The 24127-nt window shown below is 36.6% G+C and overlaps 1 protein-coding gene across 9 annotated transcripts; it reads left to right on the forward strand.

The window, feature by feature from the left end:
- Window positions 1-24: 24 nt before the first annotated feature.
- LOC128238589 (B-cell lymphoma 6 protein-like) lies at window positions 25-23885 on the forward strand. 9 transcript variants are annotated; one of them, XR_008261733.1, is made up of 8 exons: window positions 25-128; window positions 2735-2850; window positions 3383-3539; window positions 3884-3993; window positions 4282-4557; window positions 5104-5209; window positions 11517-11823; window positions 12022-12157. XR_008261733.1 is itself a non-coding variant. In XM_052954661.1 (7 exons), the coding sequence occupies exons 2-7, from the start codon at window positions 2767-2769 to the stop codon at window positions 20843-20845; spliced, it is 1068 nt and encodes a 355-aa protein (XP_052810621.1). In that variant the 5' UTR covers window positions 25-128; window positions 2735-2766; the 3' UTR covers window positions 20846-23885. The 9 variants fall into 9 exon arrangements, 7 of the variants coding, with proteins under 7 accessions (XP_052810621.1, XP_052810624.1, XP_052810623.1 ...); XR_008261732.1 differs by lacking the exon at window positions 12022-12157 and adding an exon at window positions 10076-10693 and having other exon boundaries at window positions 11517-11652; XM_052954661.1 differs by lacking the exons at window positions 11517-11823; window positions 12022-12157 and adding an exon at window positions 20511-23885.
- Window positions 23886-24127: the final 242 nt, after the last annotated feature.

Consider the following 24127-nt stretch of genomic DNA (forward strand, 5'->3'; position numbering starts at 1 on the left):
CTCCCATTTGAAGAGTTTAAAAAACCCAGAGTAACCTCCCCTTAGTGAACCAAGCGGCGAAAAGAAAGCAACTTATTTTCCCCATTATTTGACGTGTTGCTCAAAATATTTTGCTTTGGTGGAGTTCTGTAAGTTGATTATATACTTATTTTCATTATGCGTTGACTTCTTGCCATAGAATGTTCATGAGCATCGAATAATTGCGAGTGCTAAACGTAGTTTTCGGAACACTTGGTAAGGTTACACACTACTATTACCTTAATTAAAGTTATTGTATATAATATAAATATAATATTTGTATCATGGATTTTGTTCTTTTAAGCTTACAATATGATGAACATAATAAAGTAAATCGCTCTAACCAACTAAGGCTTAAGCTAATTGGGCGTTTGGTTGGCTACCAGACAAATTGGCCCCTTACCAAATTGACCCCTAGTTAAAACGGTTACCTTTTCGGCCCCAATCCTGTAGATGTTTCGGCCCCTGATTACGAAGACGTTTCGGCCCTTATTTTTATTTTGTTTTTTTATTTCAAAGTATAAGAAAAAACATAAAATTTCAATTATTCACATAAAGCTGTACTGTGAGTACCTAAATCGGAACAGTACCTAAATATGGAACACCCATTATAAAAGTGTTTTTTTCCGATCGAGATCAGTTTATTTATGATTTAAATCAATAAAGACGCTTGCTTCAGATACAAGTTCCAAAGAACACGATTCTCCGGTAAATATTTCAAATACTGCGTTCATTTAAAGTTTTTCATGTTCAAATGTCAATACATGGCACGCGGGGGAAAGACTTCATGCTTGCCACAATCATAGCATAATGGTACAGCCAGTATTTTACTGAAATCATTAAATTTTACTGACAAAAATGACAAAAAAAGTCAAGCTGGAAATAACATCAATTAATAATTTACTTAAACAAAACATGGAGCAATAATTTTAAAAGAATACATAAAAAATAAATTACAAATTATAACTGTTCCATATTTAGGTACTCTTGGGACGAAAATGGCAGTCCTTGATTGTGCGGTTAATAAAGTACTTTTCATGAAGATTGGTAGTATCTTGAAAAATGCCATTTATATCAACCAATTGGTCTTGAATCCTAGTATGCTGATGGAAAATTTTGTAGTTGTGGTGCAAGTCTACCAAAAAATATTTCACAAATAGTGCCGAAAGTGTTCCGATTTAGGTACTCACCCAGTATATATATATGCATAAAAAAAATAGATTTAAAAGAAAATATCTTTATACTTGAACACAAATATACATCAGATGATCTGAACAGACATTTATTCATGAGATTTATTTTTATAAAAAAATAAATCTTTAAACTTCAAAAAATCTTGAAATAATATACATAAGCATGCTGATAATATTTACAAGAGGTATAATGATATGTGTTTAATATCAAGTCCACTGTCTAAAACTGTATCAAGCACCTATTGCCCGCCATAGATGGCACCAACATTTCTCAAAAACTCCTTAGTTGACTCTTTCCTTGCTTTGAAGTAATCTTCTATAGGGATGCCTTTTAAGATGGATAATATTTAATGAAAAAAAAAGAAATCTGATAGTTAGAAGATGTTATTTTTTTCGAGACAGACGGTCTTATGGCGAATTGTCACATTCCACACAGGTGTCAGGCGTCGGAATTTGTGACACTTTACAAGCTTACAAGTTTTTTCGTCTACACTCCGGTCACCAAAAAAAGACAAAAAGTACACAGCAACTAAACATCATTATTATACACTACAAATATTGAAATAAGGGTATATTTTTTATGACAATATTGAGAGCAATAGTATACCTCAAATAAGTACATATAATGAATTGATGGTTGAAACATAAAGGCAAATGGAAAAACAGTTAATCATATTTAATCATTTGAATTTGAAATTGTGGCCACCTAGCTTTTAATTTAATCATCTATTATCTTAGATTAATTGACATCAACAAAGCTGTACATCAGATTTAATCATTACCTGTCAGTTATTATTATTTATAATGGTAAAATGACCCAGGAAAGAACCCCGCTAATATAGATCTTTCAATTCATGATAAATTAAGAGTAGCACAGCAAGACATTTAAAAGAAATGGTACTTGACTTTAGAAACGATTTAATATATATACTTGAATTGAGATGTTGTTTATATTACTCAAATCTTCTTTAATCAACTGTGAAGAACATTAACAAATTAAAGACACTTACTCATTCAAACGTCTTTGAATGTCTTTTTCACACACACAACACGAACAGTTTACCTGGCAAAGAATGCATTGTTCAAAGACAAATTTTCTTTGAAGTCTTTATTGATCAATTAATATTTCACAGTCACAAAATACATCCTTACATTTTTTAACATTTTATATTAAAATAAGGGTTTAAATTTAGAATTTAATGATTTTTTTTATCAATGTATTTCATAAATATTTGATTTGTCTATTTGTGCATTTATAGATCTCATTTACAACTTCTTTTGAAATAAAATTTGACAAAATATATTGTTTCTTAATATATTCAAAATAAAAAATAAAATAAAATTAAGGGGCCGAAATGTCTCTGTTTAAAATCAGTAAGGGGCCGAAACGTCTCGAGTCAATTTAATTAAGGGGACGAAATGGCAGGGCCGAAACGTCTTAGGGGCCGATTTGGTAGTAGGCCGATTTGTCTCGCTCCCGTTTGGTTCATACCCCCACACATACATTATTTCTTTGTTTTCAGTGGTTGCAGTTTTCAGTGGTTGCAATTTGACTATGGGTGACATGGATGCAGTCAAATCTATTCCAGGATATGAAGCTATCCTGAAATCAGTCCTGAAGAACCAGATAAAAACATTGGTAAATGCTTGCTGAAAGGCCTTTCAGCTTGTGCATTACTTTCTATTCTATTAGGCCATGAACACACTACTCTTTACTGTTTTCAAAATGTTGAAATAACAAAGAGTGTGTAATAAGTAATTAGCTTTTAGCTTGACTATACAAAGATAAAGGAGGGCTTTACTACTCTCGTCAGCATCTGTGTCGGCGCCTGTTTAAAGTTGTTGTTTTTGACAGGCACATATTAAATCATTAAAGCATTTATTTCTTAGACAAAGCAGTTTTTAAGTTGAACGAGCTCTATAACAGCTTTTATGTCACTCGACTGATGCTTGTGAAACTTCTTTCAGTTTTTTTGAGAAATACCAGTATTAAAGACTCAATGGGTTTTTCTTTTTCGGCTTTGTACATGAACATGCTGTTCTACTGTGGGTCTAAGTATTCCACCAGCCAAGTAGGCCAGTGCTTCAAAAATTGCTAAGACTTTGTGTTACTTGATGAAATGTTTAACAAAGTATCTCTGAACTTAACATTGTCATTACATTTTCCTCAGGTTGACCAGCTTTATGAACAGACAGGGGAGGAAGTGGTTTTATTGACGGCAAGTCTGAAGGATGGCACGTTCTCCAATCTTGGCTCCCAGTCTGGAAAAAACTTTCTTGAGAACCATAGCAAACTTAAGACTGAGTTTTATGGATATTGTGTTAATGGTAAGAGCTTCTATATTTAAATATAATTATGTACAGCACTACACCTTACATGTGTGTATTTAAGTGATTCGTTTACTGAAATTGGAACTTGGGATAAGAGCCAGCTAGTTTATTATAAAACATGTTGAAAAATCTTGGTGTGATATTTGCATTGAGAACTTTGATTCGTCCAAGATTGCTAAACATTATTGACATGCACATGCAGAGATGCATGGCACATGCAGAGATCCATGGCACATGCAGAGATCCATGTGAGATTCATTATACTTATATAAATTACTAAAATATGTATTATGTTTAACTGCTTCACCTGCAAAATAAATATTGTGTAACTTTTAATCCAGAACAAAAGAAGCATCCCCCTTCAGCAAAGAGAAAGCAGGATACAAAGTTGTCCCCCATCGCCATCAAGAAAGTCAAAGTCAACACACCGGGCACTCCAGTACAACCAGTGGTTTGTGATTTAGTTGTAATCATTCATTTGTTTTAACAATAACATAAAAAATGATCTATTTATATGCTTGGAGGATTGGAATACCTTTATGTTTTGTTTTTATTTCTTATTTAGGGAAATAGGTGTCCAAATAATGCAATTTTGTTCTAAAATTAAAAGTTTGGATTTGTTTTTGTTTCAATATATGCAGTATTTTGAAAATCTCACAAATCTAAGTGAACGTTAATTACTTCATGACATGGAACAAATATTTCAAATGAAATTAATAAAGTTTGTCATAATTTTCAGGCCAAGAAAACTCCACAGATTATCATTTTGCCAACATCAGCATCCAAGCCCATCTCCACCCCAACAATACAGACCCAGATGACCTCCACCCCAATAATACAGACCCAGGTGACCTCCACCCCAATAATACAGACCCAGATTCAGAGTTCACACAGTACAGCTAAGCCTGGCACCTCTGTACAGGTCATGGGTGGGGCTACACAAGGGGCAGGTGCTCAAGATCCAAAGACCTTTATCTATTTTGAGCAAGAGGGAGCTAATTTTGTTGTTCACCAGGTAAGCCTGTATTCTTGGGCCGTTCTCTTTGTTATATGCAAGGAAAGTTGTGAAATTGGATCATGAAACTGTTCATTTTACCAAAAGCTGTAATCATAGAGTATATTTCAGTCAGTCTATTTTTTTCACCAAGGCTTACTTGTGTCAGGAGTAAAAGGTAGCATATAGTTGGTGAAACAGAAAGTTATAAAATCATGTGTTTTTTTTTAAATTCATCTCTCAATTAATTAAATGGTTATTGAAATACTTCAACTTGATGCCAAATATTGTGTAGACAGCATTATATCATTCCAAGGTTAATTTATCTATATCTAAGTATAGTAGGGTTTAAACTGTCTCAAATAGTAATAATAGTAACTGACCAGCTACTAATTATTCTACTTAAAAAATCACTTATTTTCAAAATTTGAATCGGCTCAGTTGAAATGTCCATTTTGGCAGGCTTATTGAGAACACTGTCTAAGTAGTGCACTTCATTAAGAAATGTATGATGGGTCAGTGTGAAAATTCAGCATCATCATTGGTAGTTGTAATTTCTGCATTCAGGGTGAAGGTGAAGAGGAGTATGGAGATTTTGGAGAGGAGTTTGAAGATGAGGGTGAGGAGGAGGAGGAGGTGTCTGTTACAACTGGGGTCACAACCCCCGGCAAAAGTAAGGGTCACGTTTGTTTTTTAACTTTTCTGTTTTTCATAGAAATTTGAGTATTCATTTAGCCTTGCTGTTATAGCTGCTGCTGTCCTAGGGTGCTCTTTTCCCTAGTCAAACTAATTGATTTTTGCTTCATTGTGACAAACTTTCATAGCTTAGTATGTTTGAATATTAAAACAAATACAAGTGTCCAGTAGATAGAGATGCCACTACATGTCCCAATTGGAGGTTTAACCGTAGGACTATTGGTGACATGGACACATGAACCAAGATACCTAATCGCATTTATGAAGAATAATGACCAATAATATTTCCAAATTCACACACCTGCATCGCAAGCTTGGAAAAATTAAATGTCGCTAAAAGCTTACCTAATACTTACACCTTGCCAAGTACTTGCTTTTCTGTTCATTTATGACTAAACACCTTGCCCATCGCCATCAAGAAAGTCAAAGTAACCACACCAGGCACTGCAGTACAACCAGTGCCTGTTTCTGCCACATGTTCTATATGTTTTTTAATATACACATATACCTTTGTCATCAGCAATTAAGTTATTCAATCACTTTAAGATAATTATGCCCCCCCTTCGAAGAAGAGGGGTATATTGCTTTGCACATGTCGGTAGGTCGGTCCGTCCGTCGGTAGACCAAAGCTTGTCCGAGTGATAACAATTCCTGGACATATGGTCATCAAACTTCACATGAAGATAGGGCCTGACAAGTAGATGACCCCTATTGATTTTAGGGACCATCGGGTCAAAGGTCAAGGTCACAGTGACCTTAAATGGTAAAAGGATTTTAAAGCTTGTCCGAGTGATTAATCAACAATGCCTAGACCTATGGTCATCAAAGTTGACATGGAGGCTGGGCCTGACCAGTAGATGACCCCTATTGATTTAAGGGGTCATTGGGTCAAAGGTCAAGGTAACATTGAGCTTGTATGATAAAAGGTTGTCCGATTGGTAATTTAACAATGCCTGCGCCTATGTCCCTCAATCTTGACTTGGTGGTTGGGTCTGAACAGAAGATGACCCCCTATTGATTTTGCAGGTCACCGGACCAAAGATCAAGGTCACAGTGACCTTGAATGATAAAAGTTGTCCGATTGATAACTCAACAATGCCTGCACCCATGGCCCTCAAACTTGACTTGAAGGTTCGGCCTGACCAGTAGATGACCCTTTTTGGTCACATTGACCTTGAATGATAAAAGGTTGTCCAAGTGATAAATGCCTGCACCCATGGTCCTTAAACTTGACTTGGAGGTTGGGCCAGACCAGTAGATGACCCCTATTTAATTTGGGGTCATTAGGTCAAAGGTCACAGTGACCTTGAAGCCAACTCCACAATTCCTGGACTTATGGTCATCCAACTTGACATTAAGGTTGGGTCTGACCAGTAGATGACCGATGTTGATTTTGCGTTTCATCGGGTCAAAGGTCAAGGTCACAGTGACCTTTAACAGGTAAAAGTAAATAAAGCTTCTCCCAGTGACAACTCGACAATGCCTGCACCCATGGCCCTCAAACTTGACTAAAGTGTTGGGCCTGACATGTAGATGAGCCCTTTTAATTTAAGGGGTCATCGGGTCAGAGGTCAAGGTCACAGTGACCTTTAAACTTGGAGGTCCATGAATATTTCATTCAATTGTCCAAATAATCCTGACAATATGGCACTCAGGGGGGGGCATAATGTTTGACAAACATCTCTTGTTACTGTAGGTTCTATACAGAGTTACAGATAAGTTTTCCAATTATTTGAGTATTACTCCACACTTTTGAAAAACTTATCTCACATTACAAATGAGTATTTCAAGTTTCTATTACGCCTTTTCTTATGCGTTTTGTTACTCATCGATTTTTGAACAATTGCGTTTTCTATGATTTTAATTGCACATTTACGCAAATACGCAGCTTATCTGTAACTCTGCTATACATGTATTTTGAGGTATAGATATTTTGTGTGAAAAGCGGGTTGCACAAGTAAATCTTACCTTAATATCTCTAAAATGTTTATACTCAGCTGAAAGTAACTGATGCCATTTGAGTCAGCGTCCTGAACAGAGCAAGGAGAAGGATTAACCAATCAGAATTAATTATATCAAAACAAGTTACCATTTAAGAATGGAGGTCACATTGATATTAAGTCCATTCTGAGAATAAATGTTCAACCATATGTCTAATTAAACAATAACATGTCCTAATGAAGTCCTGGTCTTTGCCATAATTTTTAGCTCGACTATTCGAAGAATAAGGAGAGCTATCCTAGTCACCCGAGCGTCGGCGTCGGCGTAACCACTTATGTTAAAGTTTTTGTAAGAGTTTTGTACCAACTCAAATATTTTCAAAGACCATCGACATATGGCTTTGAAACTTTGCACACTTGTTCACCATCATGCCCCCAACCCATACACAGGAGGAGGTAACTCTATCAAGCATTTTGACAAAATTATGCCCCTTTTTCGACTTAGAATTTAAGTTAAAGTTTGCGTACCACCTCAAATATTTTCCATTCAATTTATGTAAATATCTCAGCACATCATGTATTGCATTGAAATCTAATCTAACAAAACTTTTCAATCCATACACCGAAAAACGGCGGAATAGTCGAGCGCGCTGTCTCTAGAACTCAAGCAAACAACATGTTTTGTTTCTACTTGTGTTACCAGTGAATTTCATTCTATTTTATAAATGTATTTTTGTGCATAAATAATAGTGAATGGACAATTCAGGATTCATGCATGGATAGAATTTCGAGACTTTTACTACTTTTCATGTTGTAATTTGGCAAGACACAATAAAGTGTTAACCTGATTGGGCTACCATCCGGAATTTGCCCTTGTCTGAATTCTTATCATCAGTCTTTGGCAAGATCTTAGATATTTTTAGGTGAAAAGGATTTTGTTCTGGAATAGCAGTGTGCCAAATAAACGGTAGCTGGATCACACAAGGCGATGAAAAAATGATCCGGGCTGTAAAAAAATCCTTTAAAATAGCCCTACTGGCGATAAAATCATAGGGCTTCTTAAAAATGTTGGGTCATAATTTACCTTAACACCGTTTATCGACTTCCAGATACTTTCTCATCAGTACAGATGTTTTCTGATTCAGTGATCTCCCTTGTCACCAATACTTAAGAATCGTGTTGCTAACAGCAGAAGCAGCATATGTCGACAGGACCTCCACTACCACCCTCCCACCTCCATACACCAACATCCCCGACCCCTTGCAATATAGGTTGACAGACTGATATCTCACATTTTAGCTCACCTGAGCACGTAGCTTTTCCAATCGCACACCGTCCGGCCAGCTGGTGTCTGGCTGTCAACAATTGCATCAAACGAAATCTCCTTAATCGCTTGGCCAATTTAGATTCAACTTTTGATTTCCTTGGATGGTGTCCTTTCAAAATTGTTAAAAGAAATGAATTTCATGCAAAGTAAAAACTTTCAAAATGTTCTTGACAAAACCATGAGGCCTATGGCTTAGATATTCTTTTCTGAAACCGCTTGGCCCCGACCTTTGATATTTGGTATGTAGCATCATGCAGTGGTCCTCCACCAAGTTTGTTAAAATTATGCCACTAGGGATAAAACTGGCCAGGCTCTGGAGGTCACAAGTTTCCTTCAGAATTAAAAAGGGAAATTATTGAGAACCTTCTTTTCTCAAAACCCATTGACAAGACCTTTGATATTTTTTATGTTGCTTTATATAATGGCTCTCCACTAAGTTTGTTCAAATTATGCCTCTGTAGTCAAAGCAAGCCCCACCCCTTTTGACTTATTTTTGAAGCTACAGCATTGAAATTTGGACCATGTGTTTGGTTTTGAAAACAAATATCAATGTTGAGCTTGGATGACCTTGACTGTGACCTTTTGACCTTCTTTCATATTTTGAAGCTGATTTTATGAAATTTGGACCATGAGTGTAGTTTTGAAAACAAATATCAATGTTGTCCTCTGAGGACCTATACCTTGACATTTTGACCTGTTTTCTTATTTATGAAGCTACAGCAATAAAATTTGGACCATGTGTACGGTTATGAAAACAAATATCAATGTGATGCTTGGATGACCACAACCACTACATCATAAACAATTCTTGATCGTAGTTTATTCCCTTATTGCATTGCTATAAACCAATAAACTCAATTATTTTCATAAAAATAACAGGTTTAAATCTTTCACTCAGGTGCGCGATTTAGGGCCATCATGGCCCTCTTGTTTTAATCATCCCTTCTGAATCTGATCAAACATCTCCACACCATCACAAACTTACCTTCATTTCCCCTGTGTGATTTCAGGTAAGGTTGATGGGGAAATGAAGGCTCACTTTAATCTGCATGAGTCCATAGAGAACAAGTCCTTCTACCTTTGTGACGACTGTGGGCGCATCTATAAAGAGAAGAAATCGTACATCAGTCACATGATGGCCAACCATCAGGAGGGAGGGGATGTTCTGAAAATTCGCCAACCTATTGTGTGTCAGGCTTGTGGGATGACATTTAAGACTCCTTACACACTCAGGCGACACAAGGAAAGAAAAGGGCACTAAATTAACAGTGTGTTATCTTAACACAACTGTTTAAGAAAATGGAATGAATTTCTCTGACACATCACTTGTACATAAGTGTTCAAACACAGTTTATGTATCATTTCGTGAATCATTTGTAAGATAAGGGGTCAAAAATAAATTAGTATGAACTGAACAATATCTCATTTTTTCACCATTTCTTCTAAAACTCCTCACGACATAAACACACAAGTTCCACAGCATTTTAAATGAACATTAAAACAAAACATCTTTGAATCTTATCAGACAGCTTCACACCATCACTGACTTGCCTTCATTTCCCCTGTGTAATTTCAGGTAAGGTCCAAGGGGAAATGAAGGCTCACTTTAATCTGCATGAGTCCATAGAGAACAAGTCCTTCTACCTTTGTGACGACTGTGGGCGCATCTATAAGGAGAAGAAATCGTACATCAGTCACATGATGGCCAACCATCAGAAGGAAGAAGATGAGTTGAAAATACGCCAACCTATTGTGTGTCAGACTTGTGGGATGACATTTGCGACTACTTCCACTCTCAAACGACATAAAAAGAGAAAAGGGCACTGAATTTGTAGCATGTAATTCGTGATATGGACAAGTTTGTTTCTGTATTTGCAAATCCCATTTATCTTAAATTACGGAATAAGTAACTTAATGAAAAGACAGAACATGTCGAAGACTGTGATTAAAAATTTGTCTTGAAAAAAACAAATTCTCTTCCACGACAAAAGCGATTTTAGGGTGTTATTTTTTTTTGCTGAAATGTGTTCTCAACGTGATGGGCTTTTGGGTTTTGTTAACAATGTTGCATTTAAAAAAAAAATCCGCGTCCATCCAACCTTCAAGAGAATATTTCTCAGCACGATATTCAGGATCAGTGTGAACATGGGACTGTCACCTCGGGTCAAAACTAGGTCACACCATTCTGAGTATGGTCAGCAACATTAACTTTTTCCTCTATAAACATACGTCCTGTTGCAAATTTGAATTTGTCGATTGAAAAATCGGGCTTTAATGCATTTTCCGAATTAACCTCTTATTTCAACCAAGGCTGACACTTAATAATAAGCAATATTAGGGAATGTCAGAAAGCAGGTTTTTATGATCTAGATTAAAAAAGAAATCTTGAATACATAGCCCCTGCTCAATGTATGAATAATACTGGTATCTCTTTGGTACCCTTCATCTCTTATACAGCTTCTCCCTACTCAATGGCACCCATTTCCAAGGTGCTCATCTCACTGAATAATCATTTTTGTTACTTAAAAATAAAGAGGTATCTGTAGTAACATCACAAAAGTTTTAAATGTTCTCAACTTTGTTATAATCTGTTATACTGGCTGAAGTTCAATACACACAAATGTGTAGCATAATCAAATGTGACCTTAAAATCATTTCAATTTACGACTTAGATTTTTTAAGACTGAAATGGGCCAAGGCTTGAATTGTAAGATTGCAGAATGTAAGGCTGAAGATTGTAACATTCTTGCGTAACACCATTTTTGGCTTAAGCTGTGTTTCAATAAAAATATTGTAAGGACATGTATCGCATAGATGCTTCATGTAGCTTACGGTTAAACCCGAGCACTCTTAAGCAGCGTATGGTTTACGACTAAGATATCTCATTGAAAGGGGGCCCAGAGGATTATTAATTTAGAAAAAAATCCACACTTCTGGCCCCAATGAATTATCTTCCATGTCTCTGCACCGACACTGACTTCACGTGTCTTACCTTCATTCCCCGTGTGTGATTTCAGAAAGGTTCCGTGGGGGAATGGAGGGCCACTTTAACCTGCATGAGTCCATACAAAGCAAGTCCTTCTACCTTTGTGACGACTGTGGGCGCATCTATAAACAAAAGAATGACTACATCAGTCACATGATGGAAAACCATAAGCAGGGAGAGGATGTGTTGAAAACACGCCAACCCATCGTGTGTCAGACTTGTGGGATGACATTTAAGACTCCTTACACGCTCTTGCAACATAAAGAAAGAAAAGGGCACTGAATTTACAGTGTGAAATCACAACTGGAAATGGAATGACTTTCTCTGTGACAGCACTTGTAAATAATGTCTTTGAACACATTTTTTATGAATCAAGTCTGAGGGTTTATTCTTTTTAATATCTGCCCCTCAAATGATAAAGAAGTTAAAATCAAGTTAAAAAACTGTGAAGAGTACTGTGGAATAACAGTTTTAAGTTAGGTTGGCTAGTATGGACGTTCCCCTGGATGATACCTTGTCCCCTTGTGTCATTTCAGAGGAGCAATATCATCAGGAGGGGAACGTCCCACTGCCCCCCGGCCCTACTCGCTTTTCCTGCCCTACCTACTCATGTGATGTTTGCGGAAAACTGTTCCGGCTGAAACGTGACCTCGAGAGGCATCAACCCATTCACTTTGATGATAGGCCGTTTCAGTGTAGTGACTGTGAGTTAACATTCAAGACGAAACATTTACAGATGGTCCATAGCCGAAGGATGCATGGCCAGGCCTCCGAATCCCAGACCATCACCGTTATTCATGATATGAACCTGCAGGAATGAAACTTGATAAAAGACTTGCTATTATTATGGCACTGATTATGGAAATATTTTTAAGTGCCGTCTTTATTGTCATCGTGGAAACATGTACCGTAGGTGATGCTTTCGAATGCTGTTTTGGAAATTGAATATTATGCTTGATTAAGTTACTTTGTTGAAGGAAAAAATGGATACAAATCTATAACATTGACAAAGGACATCTGATCTTTAATTTCTCACTTATTTGTGATTGTTTTGAATTGTTATGATGTTGTACAAAATGTAAATGAATGGTTTTCATTTACATTTCAAATAAAGAATGAACAAATTAAGGAGTTATTTGCTTAAATGAAATATTATGTAGTAAATAATGATTTACCGAACAACAAAGTTTTATCCCAATTTAATTACAAGACCTACCATGCTACTTAAGTAGGTAGTGGTGCAAATTTAAATAAAACATGCATTTCAAAAGTTGCCTGTATCATACTGACATGTGCAATGAGTAAGCTAAACTCAGCAAACGAACTGAGTGGCCAAAAGGTGGTCAGCTGTAGAATTGAACACAGTTACCGATACACTATTCTTATCTTCTTGGTTGGCGGATCCATGGTATAATGGTCTAGTGGTTAGACAATTGACTTTGACCCATGGGTGACCAGTTCAACCCCCCATTGATCATGATGGTCTTTCGGAACATCAATGCGCACATTAAAAAACCATGGCAGCTCTAATTATCCCCCGCCTTGAAAAAGCGAGGGGATATAGTAATGGTAGGCGCGCTTCCATGCGTGCGTGTGTGCGTCTGTCCGTCCCACATTCATTTCTTTGCATCTCCTCTTACATTTCTCATGTGATTTCTACCAAACTTTCACAGATTGATGATCATAAAGTGAAGCAGCGCATATTGTCAGGCTTTCCGAATTCGACCATTTTTGAAAGAGTTATTGCCCTTTGCTTATTTTACATATAAAATTGGTTTCTACGCAACTCCTCTTACGTTTTTTATGCGATTTCTACCAAACTTTCACAGATTGATGATCATAAAGTGAAGCAGCGCATATTGTCTGGCTTTTGAGATTTGACCATTTTTGAAAGAGTTATTGCACTTTGATTATTTTACATTTAAAATTGGTTTCTTCACAAATCCTCTTAACATTTTTCATGCGATTTCTACCAAACTTTCACAGATTAATGACTATATTGTGATGCAGCGCATATTGTTAGGCTTTTGCGATTTGACCATGTTTGAAAGAGTTATAGCCCTTTGTTTATTTTACATTTAAAATTGGTTTCTTCGCAACTCCTCTTACGTTTTTCATGCGATTTCTACCAAACTTTCCCAGATTGATGACTTTATAGTGACGCAGTGCATATTGTCGGGCTTTCGCGATTCGGCCATTTTTGAAAGAGTTATAGCCCTTTTTTTTACATTTAAAATTGGTTTCTTCACAACTCCTCTTACGTTTATGAATATATAGTGACGCAGGGCATATTGTCAGGCTTTTGCAATTTGACCCTTTTTGAAAGAGGTATTGCCCTTTCTTAATTTTACGCATTTCTTATGTTCCTGAGAAACTACCCTTACCATTGATTGGCTTTCGTTACAAAAAATGCCCCCATGAGGCGGGGGATATAGCTGTCTGTGACCGCTCTTGTCCTTGTTAATTCTGTCGGCACAATACCCAACAATCTTACCAATACACTCACTGAGGCCAACTCTCATGGATAGTCACTTGACATCATAAGAGTTCGCCCCTACACCATTGTTACATCATGAAGGACCAGGCCTGGGCCTGCTCAAGGGGAATTTATCCGTCGAATGGGACTTTAAGAAAAATTAAGACAAGTCTTAATCAAACAAAGTAGTGTTGTTCTGATGATCAGACACAATGAGGCTTCATATCTATTGCTGTAAGTGCATATTATAACAAATTTGAGGATGGTGTTTAAACATTCAATCAATATTTTGCTGGATTTTTCATCGAAAATTTACGGGTTTTAGAATGGCGAAAACCGGGCGGGAGGGTGGGCGTTAAAAATTCTGCGTTTAAATTTTCATTTTATGTAATAAAATCAAGAGTTTTTATCCAATGGTTATCAAACTTGGTCAGACCTTTATAATATGGGTCAACCCGGGTCAAAATCTAGGTCAAAGGGTCAAATCTTAGGAAAAATATTTCCACGTCATAAATTCAACATTTTTGTCATTTGTCTGCATAATATCTTGCTTATTTTTTTATATAGGTCTTCCCGGGTCAAATTCTAGGTCACTATGTCAAATCTTAGGAAAATCTTTTCACATCATAAATTCAACAATTTTTGTGAAATCTTTATGAAACTTGGTCAAAATATTTGTTTGCATAATATCTTGAAAGTTCTTTAATATGGGTCATCCCCAGTCAAAATCTAGGTCACAAGGTCAAATCTTAGGAGAAAGAATTTCACAGTCATAAAAATTCATTAATCAGGGGCGTAACTGAGCCGTTTTGAAATGTACTACCTTGCCGGGGGGGGGGGGGTTCCAGGGGCATGCCCCCCCCCGGAAATGTTTTTAGAGAAGGAAGCGATTTACTGGCATTTCGTGACTTTCCAGAAGCTATAATGACATATTTGGTTGAAATAAAAATCAAAACAGATAGGTTAAATGTTAATATATTGTTACTCTGACGCACAGTACATTTTATAAAACATGACTGATTTCATAAAATTTCCTTATTGTGTCTTTCACAAGGGACAGTAAGCTTTAAACCTTGAACACAAACGCAAGGCGTCTGTTTTGTTGGTAAGCAATCTTGTCGACAACGTGCTCAGCACTGACTTTTCTCTCTATACACATTCATGAGACAGTGTCGTATGCTTGGGTAAAGGGCTTTGCTTGCAACCGTAATTAATTCCGCTAGAGACGCCGGGGCAACTGGACAGTCAACCGCCAACGACGTGTCCGTCCACCACATACGCCAGCGCTCACACTCGCGCACAAAAATGGTTTCATCCAGATCAAGGCATGCGTGGAAGGCTTGGTACATGTCATCGATACTCTCCCGGGGAAGACCGTCATTCTGAATCTGCAAAAATTGCCAGTGTTGCGACCTATGTTTCTTTATTTATTAAATAAAGCAGTTTACTATAAATCATATACCAGATTTTGTAAACAAATCAAAGGATGTATATATGTATGTCAAAAGATATCTTTAATGAAAGAAGCTTTTGGGCACAGAATTTACCATGGCCCTGCATCAAGCGTGTTTCTAATTCTGCCAGCAAGTGGTTGACGAAAGGCATACACATGTTTCTCTTCCAAAATGCAGACGTGTTGACTGGGGCGTTTGGTCGATTTTGTTGACGACCATAACGTCTGGGAGCGGTGGGTATGACGTCTACGCCACCAACAATGTCGATCGCATTCTGAAACAGGCTGTTCCAGTCTTCATCGTCATTTCTCTCTGCCTGAAAGTATTAGGATTCATATGGTGCTGCGGGCATTGAAATAAATTATTATGTATATAATCAGTTAATGCTTACACGTTTGTGCTGAATTTTTAATATTTATCATGAAAAATGGTAAATAAAATTTACCTGAAGAAGAACCATAACGACCCGTGTGCCGTTAGCTGCACGAAGCAAGTCACAGTCTTTCGCCTGTAGCATGTTAGACAGTGGAACTAGGGCTGACAGAATATGTTCCATGGCCACCAGGTTCACAATGAATTCGAAATTCGTAACTGACAATTTGTATATCCCCTTCATCGGCAAGACTCGGTCGAGAGTCGTTACCAGGGTCCTACAGGATAAAGAAAAGTATGTCCGTACCAGTATGGTGTTTTGTTAACAATAAAACAACATTTACGCAATGATTTCATTTTCGACATAATCAAGATTGTGTTATACTTATATGATACAAGGAATGTGTGCAATGCATCCGCACATGCTGACTAGCGAGTCTCACAAATAGATCGGAGCTGCGTCCGTTCTACCATGCCTTCCTTTCTGACATCATCTTCTGCAAGCGTTTCTTGGAATTGAAGTAAACATTTTGCGGAGTAGTTAAAGGCGAATGCCACCTGATGCGTACTCATAATGTTTCCAGCATAAACCTCTTTGGGGCGAGGTTCAAACAATGCGCCTTGCAAAATCATATACAGTACCATACCAGGTACAGTACTGACTGTTTCCTTTAAAATAATGCCTGTGTACAATCCCCTAGCATGGAAAAAAATATATTCATAACAAAACATCCAATACTCGGTACAGATGGCAATAAATGAACGATACATCGGTGCCTAACTTTAGTTACTTAGTATACAAATCCGACGTACATGTAAACCTTATTTCATGAAATATTTGTATATCTATATACAGTGCCGAGCAGTTATTTAAAACATACAAACCTTGAGGGGAAAGAACATCAATGTGCCTCGTCCAATGAAGTGGACAATAGGTCAAACTTCTGGGCATCAGTCAAAGGCTGAATACTGCTAGTAAAACATCCTGATATGGCGGATAAACACATGAGGATGCCATTTTGAAATGGCTGATTACTGGAATAACCTCAGTGTACTTATATAGATGATGTCAAAAGCGTGACATCATTGAAGGTATAGTTAGAATTAAAAAAGCGGTAACATTTTGTTATCACTCTTCTGCAGACTGACTAGGAAGTGATAAATTCGAAACAGAGTTCTGACAAACCACAGAGTCAGTACATATGTGCATAGCCCCCTAAGCCTCTGGTTTTTATAACTGCTTTCAAAGTTTAAGCCTTTCTCCATTTCTGATAATGGAATCGAATTGTACGCACGGGCGTACCGGAGTACGCCTAGTTACGCCCCTGTTAATATTTGTCAAATCTTTATGAAACTTGGTCAAAATATTTGTCTACATGTTGTCTTAAACATTTGTGAATATGGGTCACCTCAGATCACCACTGACCACAAAGCTGTCTGGATTGCCTTTTAAGTGTTTACCATTATCATTTAAGGTTAACCATTTCATATAATCATGCTTACACAATGCTTACCAAACCTATCTTTATCAGTCAACAACTAAATTCAATTGCTATTTTATAAACACAAGTCCCAATCATGAATTTCATATCTACCCATATTTAAAAAAAAAATTTTTTTTATTAACATTAAGACTATTTGTGTACATGAAATCTTAGATGATAAAGTGTGTCATTTAGGGTCAAAAACAAGGTCTCTGGGACAGATCTTATTGGAAAAGTTGATGTATTTATAAAATGTTCATTTTTCCTCACACAAATGGAATAGTTTCTGTTGATCAGGTTATTTGTATGAACAATATCTCCGATAAGTATAGATATGGGTCTTTTTGGTTAAAAATACTAGGTCACTTACTCAAATCCTAGGCTTGCAAAATTGCATCATCAAATAAAAAACCCGGCTTTAATGCGGCGTTGCCGCCTTGTTTTTACTTAAGAAAGCAGAAAAAAGAAGGGTTTATTTAAAAGATGGTTAAGCAGAACTGAAAAATTAACCTATCACACCATAATCAAAACTTTGAGCCATAATAATTGTGTAAATATCTGAAAAGTCACCTTTTTCTTTCTGCTTTCACTTCAGGGCAAGAAAGTCTGCCCCCTTCCTTGCCTGGAACTGTCCTTGGGAGGCCTGCATCAATAGTTACTTGTCCCGAATGCAACAAACTGTTCCGAAGACGTACAGAATTTGAACAACATTACAGATCCCATACAAAAAGTCAACCATATTTATGCAAAGAGTGTGATAAAAGATTCAAATATCATAGCGGATTTTTTGCTCACATGAGAACTATCCATGGTGTACATGTCAGTACGAAATTTGTGGACGGAAAAGCAATGGTGTTTAGGAGGTAGTGACATAAAAACTTGTTACATCAGTTGGGCTTAAACTTTTACGAGTGTATGACTTGAGTGTGATTGGAATAAAAAGCCAGTTTTTCTTATACAGCGGTGTGTTTTGACCCCAAAAGTACCCCCAAGAACCCATGGCCGAAATGGTTTCAGCCCTCCAGTTGCCAGGTCAATCACATCCCTGAATATTGTTCTAGTTCACTTTTCAGGCATAACAAGTTTTGATATACTGGAATTGGCAAATATTTTTGGCTTATCTGGAGTGTATCTATTTGTTGTATAAAAGATGTACGAGTAGCTCCATCTTCATGTAAACATCCAAAAAACTGTAGGGTAACACATTTTATTTGACATTGATAACATTGTTCACATTGTTAACCAAGTAAATTCATGGTCTTTAATCTTCTTGACTTTTCTTGAAACTGTGTTAAACAATTGCTTTTACTTGTGGTACTTAAAAACAATCAATTATCAAAGCTTTGAGTTGTCAAGCTTTAAGCCTTAGGTTCACAATGGAAGTTCTTTAGCCCCTTTTTGGTACATGAGACTAGCTCATGTTTTCATAATTTTCCAGGTATAGCATCTGAAAACACTTACAAATATTTTGCTCTTTGATACCGAAATTGCAGAAAAAAAATGCAATCCAAGATTGAAAAAAAAAACAAGTTGTAGTGGGGAGCAAACCCATGCTGGTACAGTGAAGAAAAAACTAGAAAACCGATATTTTATGCACATGCCCACAGCGACTCCTACTAAGCTGATGGATTTTTAGAAAAAAAAAGAGATATTTTAAAAACATTGCTAACACCATATGATAATGTCAATCAACCAATCACACTACAGCCTTGTTGAATCCAGTTAGTAAGGCATTTCAAAATTGTGGACTGCATAGACACTATTTGAGCATATATCATCATTTCTTGAAGGGTTCCAGCTGTCAGTATCTTATTTTAAACACTCCTAATTTCGTAATATGAAAAGTGCATTTTACAAACAATGAACGAGTCCATTTAAGGAATATCTGGAGCTCAAATGGATATTGCACAGTACACTGAAAATTGTGGCATTGTACTAACAAAATAGTTAATTGACCAGTTTTCATATAGTGAAACCTGGTTATTAGAATGAAAAACGCCGGGCGGCGTCAAACTCACCTATGAAACTGAATAATTTCAATAAGGGTTGACATATCTTGACCAAACTTGGTCTAAAGGAAGAGTTTATGGATACCTTTTATGGGATTGTGTTTGGGGTCCCTAGAGTCATGGTCAAGGTCACTGTTACTTAAAATAGAAAAATGGTTGAAACTGAGTAACTTTAGTAAGGGTTGACATATCTTGACCCAACTTGGTATAAAGGAAGAGTTTATGGATACCTTTCATGGGATTGCCTTTGGGGTCCCTAGAGTCAAGGTCAAGGTCACTGTTACTAAAAATAGAAAAACAGTTGAAACTGAATAACTTTAGTCAGGGTTGACATATCTTGACCCAACTTGGTATAAAGGAAGAGTTTATGGATACCTTTCATGGGATTGCCTTTGGGGTCCCTAGGGTCAAGGTCACTGTTACTTAAAATAGAAGAATGATTGAAACTGAATAACTTTAGTCAGGGTTCACATATCTTGACCAAACTTGGTATATAGGAAGAGTTAAGGAGACCTTTCATGGGATCCATATAGGGCTTCTAGGGTCAAGGTCAAGGCCACTGTAACTAAAAATAGAATAATGGTTGAAACTGAATAACTGTAGTCAGGGATCACATATCTTGACCAAGTTCCTTTAAAATCATTTTCATTTTCCAGCACCAGAGTTTGATGATTTACTAAAATCACCAATAATAACAATATCTATATGTGCCATGACAAAGTAACATAATTATCTTTTTTTAATTGATTGACCTTTCCCTTTAATATTTATTTCCACTCTTATGTATGCTTCCTGTGTTCTGTGTATATTCTCTAACCAATTTGGCATGTTCATATACATACACACAACACACAACAAATCAACTTTATTATAATTCTCACAACACAGGCTGAAGTTCTTCTGTCAATCATTGAAAACCTGGTTTCGTCGCATTGCGGTGTTTCTTGTCATTAATTGATATGATGGATTGTGGAAGAAAATGAAGGTGTATTAGGTTCACAAGGGGGTGGGGGTTACAATCTCACAGTGCACATAGTATAGGTATGAAGCCCCATGACTCTGACTAAAATATTTGAGTTATGCCCTTTGTCACTTAAAATATTGACAAGGGTCCATTTATGGTGCTCTTGTTTGAATCACAACAAAAAAATTCACTGGTGCACAGCTTCATGATTCTATTATATTCATATTACTTATTCTGATGTTGCAGTGAATTTTTTTGTTTAACAGAGCCTGGAAACAAGAGATCGAGGGAATACAGGTACAAGTACAAGCCCAAAGGCAAGCCGATCACCGAAGCCGTTGCCCCTCCAGCTCCCGCGGCAACCATCAGCCCATCCATGCAAAAACGACTCAGCAAGCTGCAGACCAGCAAACTTTGCTGTGAATTATGTGGGAAAGTGTTTGTGCGGCCGGACCACCTCAAGAGCCACATGACCATGCATTCCGGTGAATCCCCGTTCGCATGTAAGCATTGTGGGATCAGTTACCGCCGACAAAACAACCTTGACATTCATGTGCGCCAACATCACAGTCATTTGTTGGATGATATTGAGGAAATTTAATAGCTTTGTAGCATTGTTGTGGGAACTGGGGAGAGTTATAAGCATGGTATTTTCTTTCTATGCTTCTTTACAACATTTGACTGGAAAAAAATTGAACATTGGAGTTCAAATCTTCCTTAGTTTTATAGCAATTGTAGGTTGCATTATACCAAATCACAAGTTGACATTGTCATGTAGTGATTTAAGATTTGTCAGAGAAAATGAGCGTTATGTAGAAAACAGAAACCTTTTCTCATCTTATGTGAAGGATTTGGTCTCATAAGCTGACAAATATAGCTATTTGAAAATTCTCCTTTAATTCTGTAGGTCAAGATCAGTTTGTTTTTTCATATCCATCCCCTGGTTAAACAATGTTCTTTTTCTGGATGATATGATGCTTCTACTGGACTCGTTTTTGCTGTCTATGTCAGTTTTTTTTATTTGAAACTATAAACTTATGTTTTTTTTTCAGATTGCATGTTGTTTTGTTGACATAAATGAGTTTATATGAAGTGAACAGGGTTGGAATTTTGACTGACAAACTTGCAAAATGGGACCGATATTTGAAAATTCTTGCGTCATTGGGTAATTGAACTCTTCTTAACTTACTTCCTATCCTTCAAAGATAGCTTAGACCAATAACAAATCCTACTCCCAGATGAAAGTAAGCAAAAATATGACAGAAATTAAATAAAATCATCATGTATTGCAGTTTTATATGTTGAATAAACAAAATAAATGAAATCACACTGTGTGTGGGTCTTGTCATTTTGGGAGTAAGCTCAAAAGGCACTCTCAAAAAATTAAGGTGTCTTGGAAATTTAATTTTAACCCTAGTGACCAACAATATATTTTTGAAAGTTTAAGACCTTTCTAAGGTCAAAGAATATTTTTTTTTGTGAGAAAAGTAAAAATCTAAATTTAGGGCAATATTTTTATCTTGACATACCTTAGTGCACTGTACATGTATATTATGTATATATATGACTTTTTTAACAAATTTCAGAAGGTACTTCTGCAACATTGTTATAATGAAATTTGTACAGTTTATTCTGTGGTGTATTTGGAAATATTACCAGTTACTTTGTATTAAATATTATTTTATCATTTTACGAATTGAAGAGATGAGAGATATTGGCTAAAAATAAATAAAATATTTTAATTTTACTTCAGTTGATAAACTTTGGCTTTGTTAATGTTGATATACTGACAATTGTGAGATTAAATCTGATACCATTATGACAGGTCAACTGTTATTCATTTGTGTGTACTGTTTTCTTGTTATTGAATAATGCTTTATCTTTACAGGCCCAAATTTCTCGAAACTTTTGACTGTACAGGCTTAATTATTATGTCTCCCCCATTCATGGGGAGACATATTGTTTTTGCCCTGTCCGTCAGCCAGTCAGTCTGTCAGTCTATACATCACACTTCGTTTCCACTCAATAACTATAGAACACTTAGACCCAAGAGCTTCATACTTGGTATGCTGGTTGGTCATGACTAGTAGATGAACCCTATTGATTTTGTGATCAGTAGGTCAAAGGTCAAGGTCGCCGTGAACTTGAGGTGAAAAAACGGTTTCTGTTCAATAACTGAAGATCCTTTGGGTCCGGGAACTTCATACTTGGTATGCTAGTTGTTCATGACTAGTAGATGACCCCTATTCTTTTTGAGATCAAAAAGTCAAAGGTCAAGGTCCCGGTTACCTTCAGGTAAAAAAAACGATATGTTGGCGGTGACCTTAAGCTTAAAAATGGTTGTTGCATAATAACTAAAGATCGCTTGTACCCAGGAACTTCATACTTGGTATACTAGTTGGTCATGACTAGTAGATGACTCCTATTGATTTTGAAATCAGTAGGTCAAAGGTCAAGGTCACTGTGACCTTGAGGTGAAGAAATGGCTCAGCTCAATAACTAAAGAATGCTTGCACCCAGGAACTTCATACTTGGTATGCTAGTTGGTCATGACTAGTAGATGAACCCTATTGATTTTGAGATCAGTAGGTCAAAGGTCAAGGTCGCCGTGACCTTAAGGTGAAGAAACGGTTACCACTCTGTAACTAAAGAACGCTTGCACCCAGGAACTTCATACTTGGTTTGCAAGTTGGTCATGACTAATAGATGACCCCTATTGATATTGTGATCAGTCCGTCAGTTAGTCAGTCCGTCAGTCTGTATGTCACACTTAGTTTCTGCTCAATAAATAAAGAACGCTTGCTACCAGGAACTTCTTACTTGGTATGCTAGTTGGTCATGACTACAAGATGACCCCTATTGATTTTCATGTCCATCATTTATTTTTTCTCAGCTATGACCACACAATAGGGGATACTAGTGCTTTTTCAAAAAAGCAATCTCTAGTTTTATTTCAATTAGAGAAAAATAAATACTTTAACTTGTGTAATGTGCGAGACCAAAGACGCAACAGGTCGCTTCAAAGAAAAGCATGCTTGACCCTGAAGGGGTCCACTGGTCTTTATATACAGTAAATTCTCAATCCACTCGGAGCCTGGCTTTGCTAATTTGCATATTACCAAACAAGTACATCAACATACTATGAACGTACTTCCAGAATGTTAAACTATGAACGCACATCTGCCTACAGCGGGCGGTTACACTTGATTTTGATAAATGAAAAATTATACTTATGATTAACATAAAGATATCTTCAATTAAGTCTGAAAAATATTTAAACGGGTAATTGCAAATTATAGAAAATTGAGAAAAGTGAGATTAGCTTAATCCTGTTATAAGGGACTTAAGAAGTTTCGAGAAAATGAGGCTAGGAGTTCTATAGTTCAGGATCAAACCAAACGATTTTTTTTAAGATAGGAAATTTGCATTAAAAATAGCAGGTACCTAATATTGAATATAAATGACTTTGGAAACAAGTTCAAAAGGGTTCTGAGCCCATTTACCTTGCTTTAGGCACGAATCCCTCATAGTCGATCAGACCACCTGGTATTTTTCAGGATTTAAATTTAACAGCTGTTAGAATTGTCAAAAACTATTATGTACATTCTTGTGTTTGTTTTGGAATAAATACTGTAAGCACTGATAGCAGTTCGTTATTTGTGTAAGACACAATGTGTTAAATGTAAGAGTCAGTCGGACTATTCTCATTTAAACTTTAGGAGCCTGATTTAACATGAAGGACAGAAGCGCATGACATAAACATTCATTGTCAAAGTAAGAGAAGTATGTAAAGCTCACTTTAACTTGTTAGAAGGTTTTGAAGTTTTCAGGAATTCAACAATACTTATATATCCAAAATAGCATTCATAGTAACTGTCCTCTT

This window comes from Mya arenaria, chromosome 6 (assembly GCF_026914265.1).
Source record: "Mya arenaria isolate MELC-2E11 chromosome 6, ASM2691426v1".
Lineage (NCBI taxonomy): Eukaryota > Metazoa > Mollusca > Bivalvia > Myida > Myidae > Mya > Mya arenaria.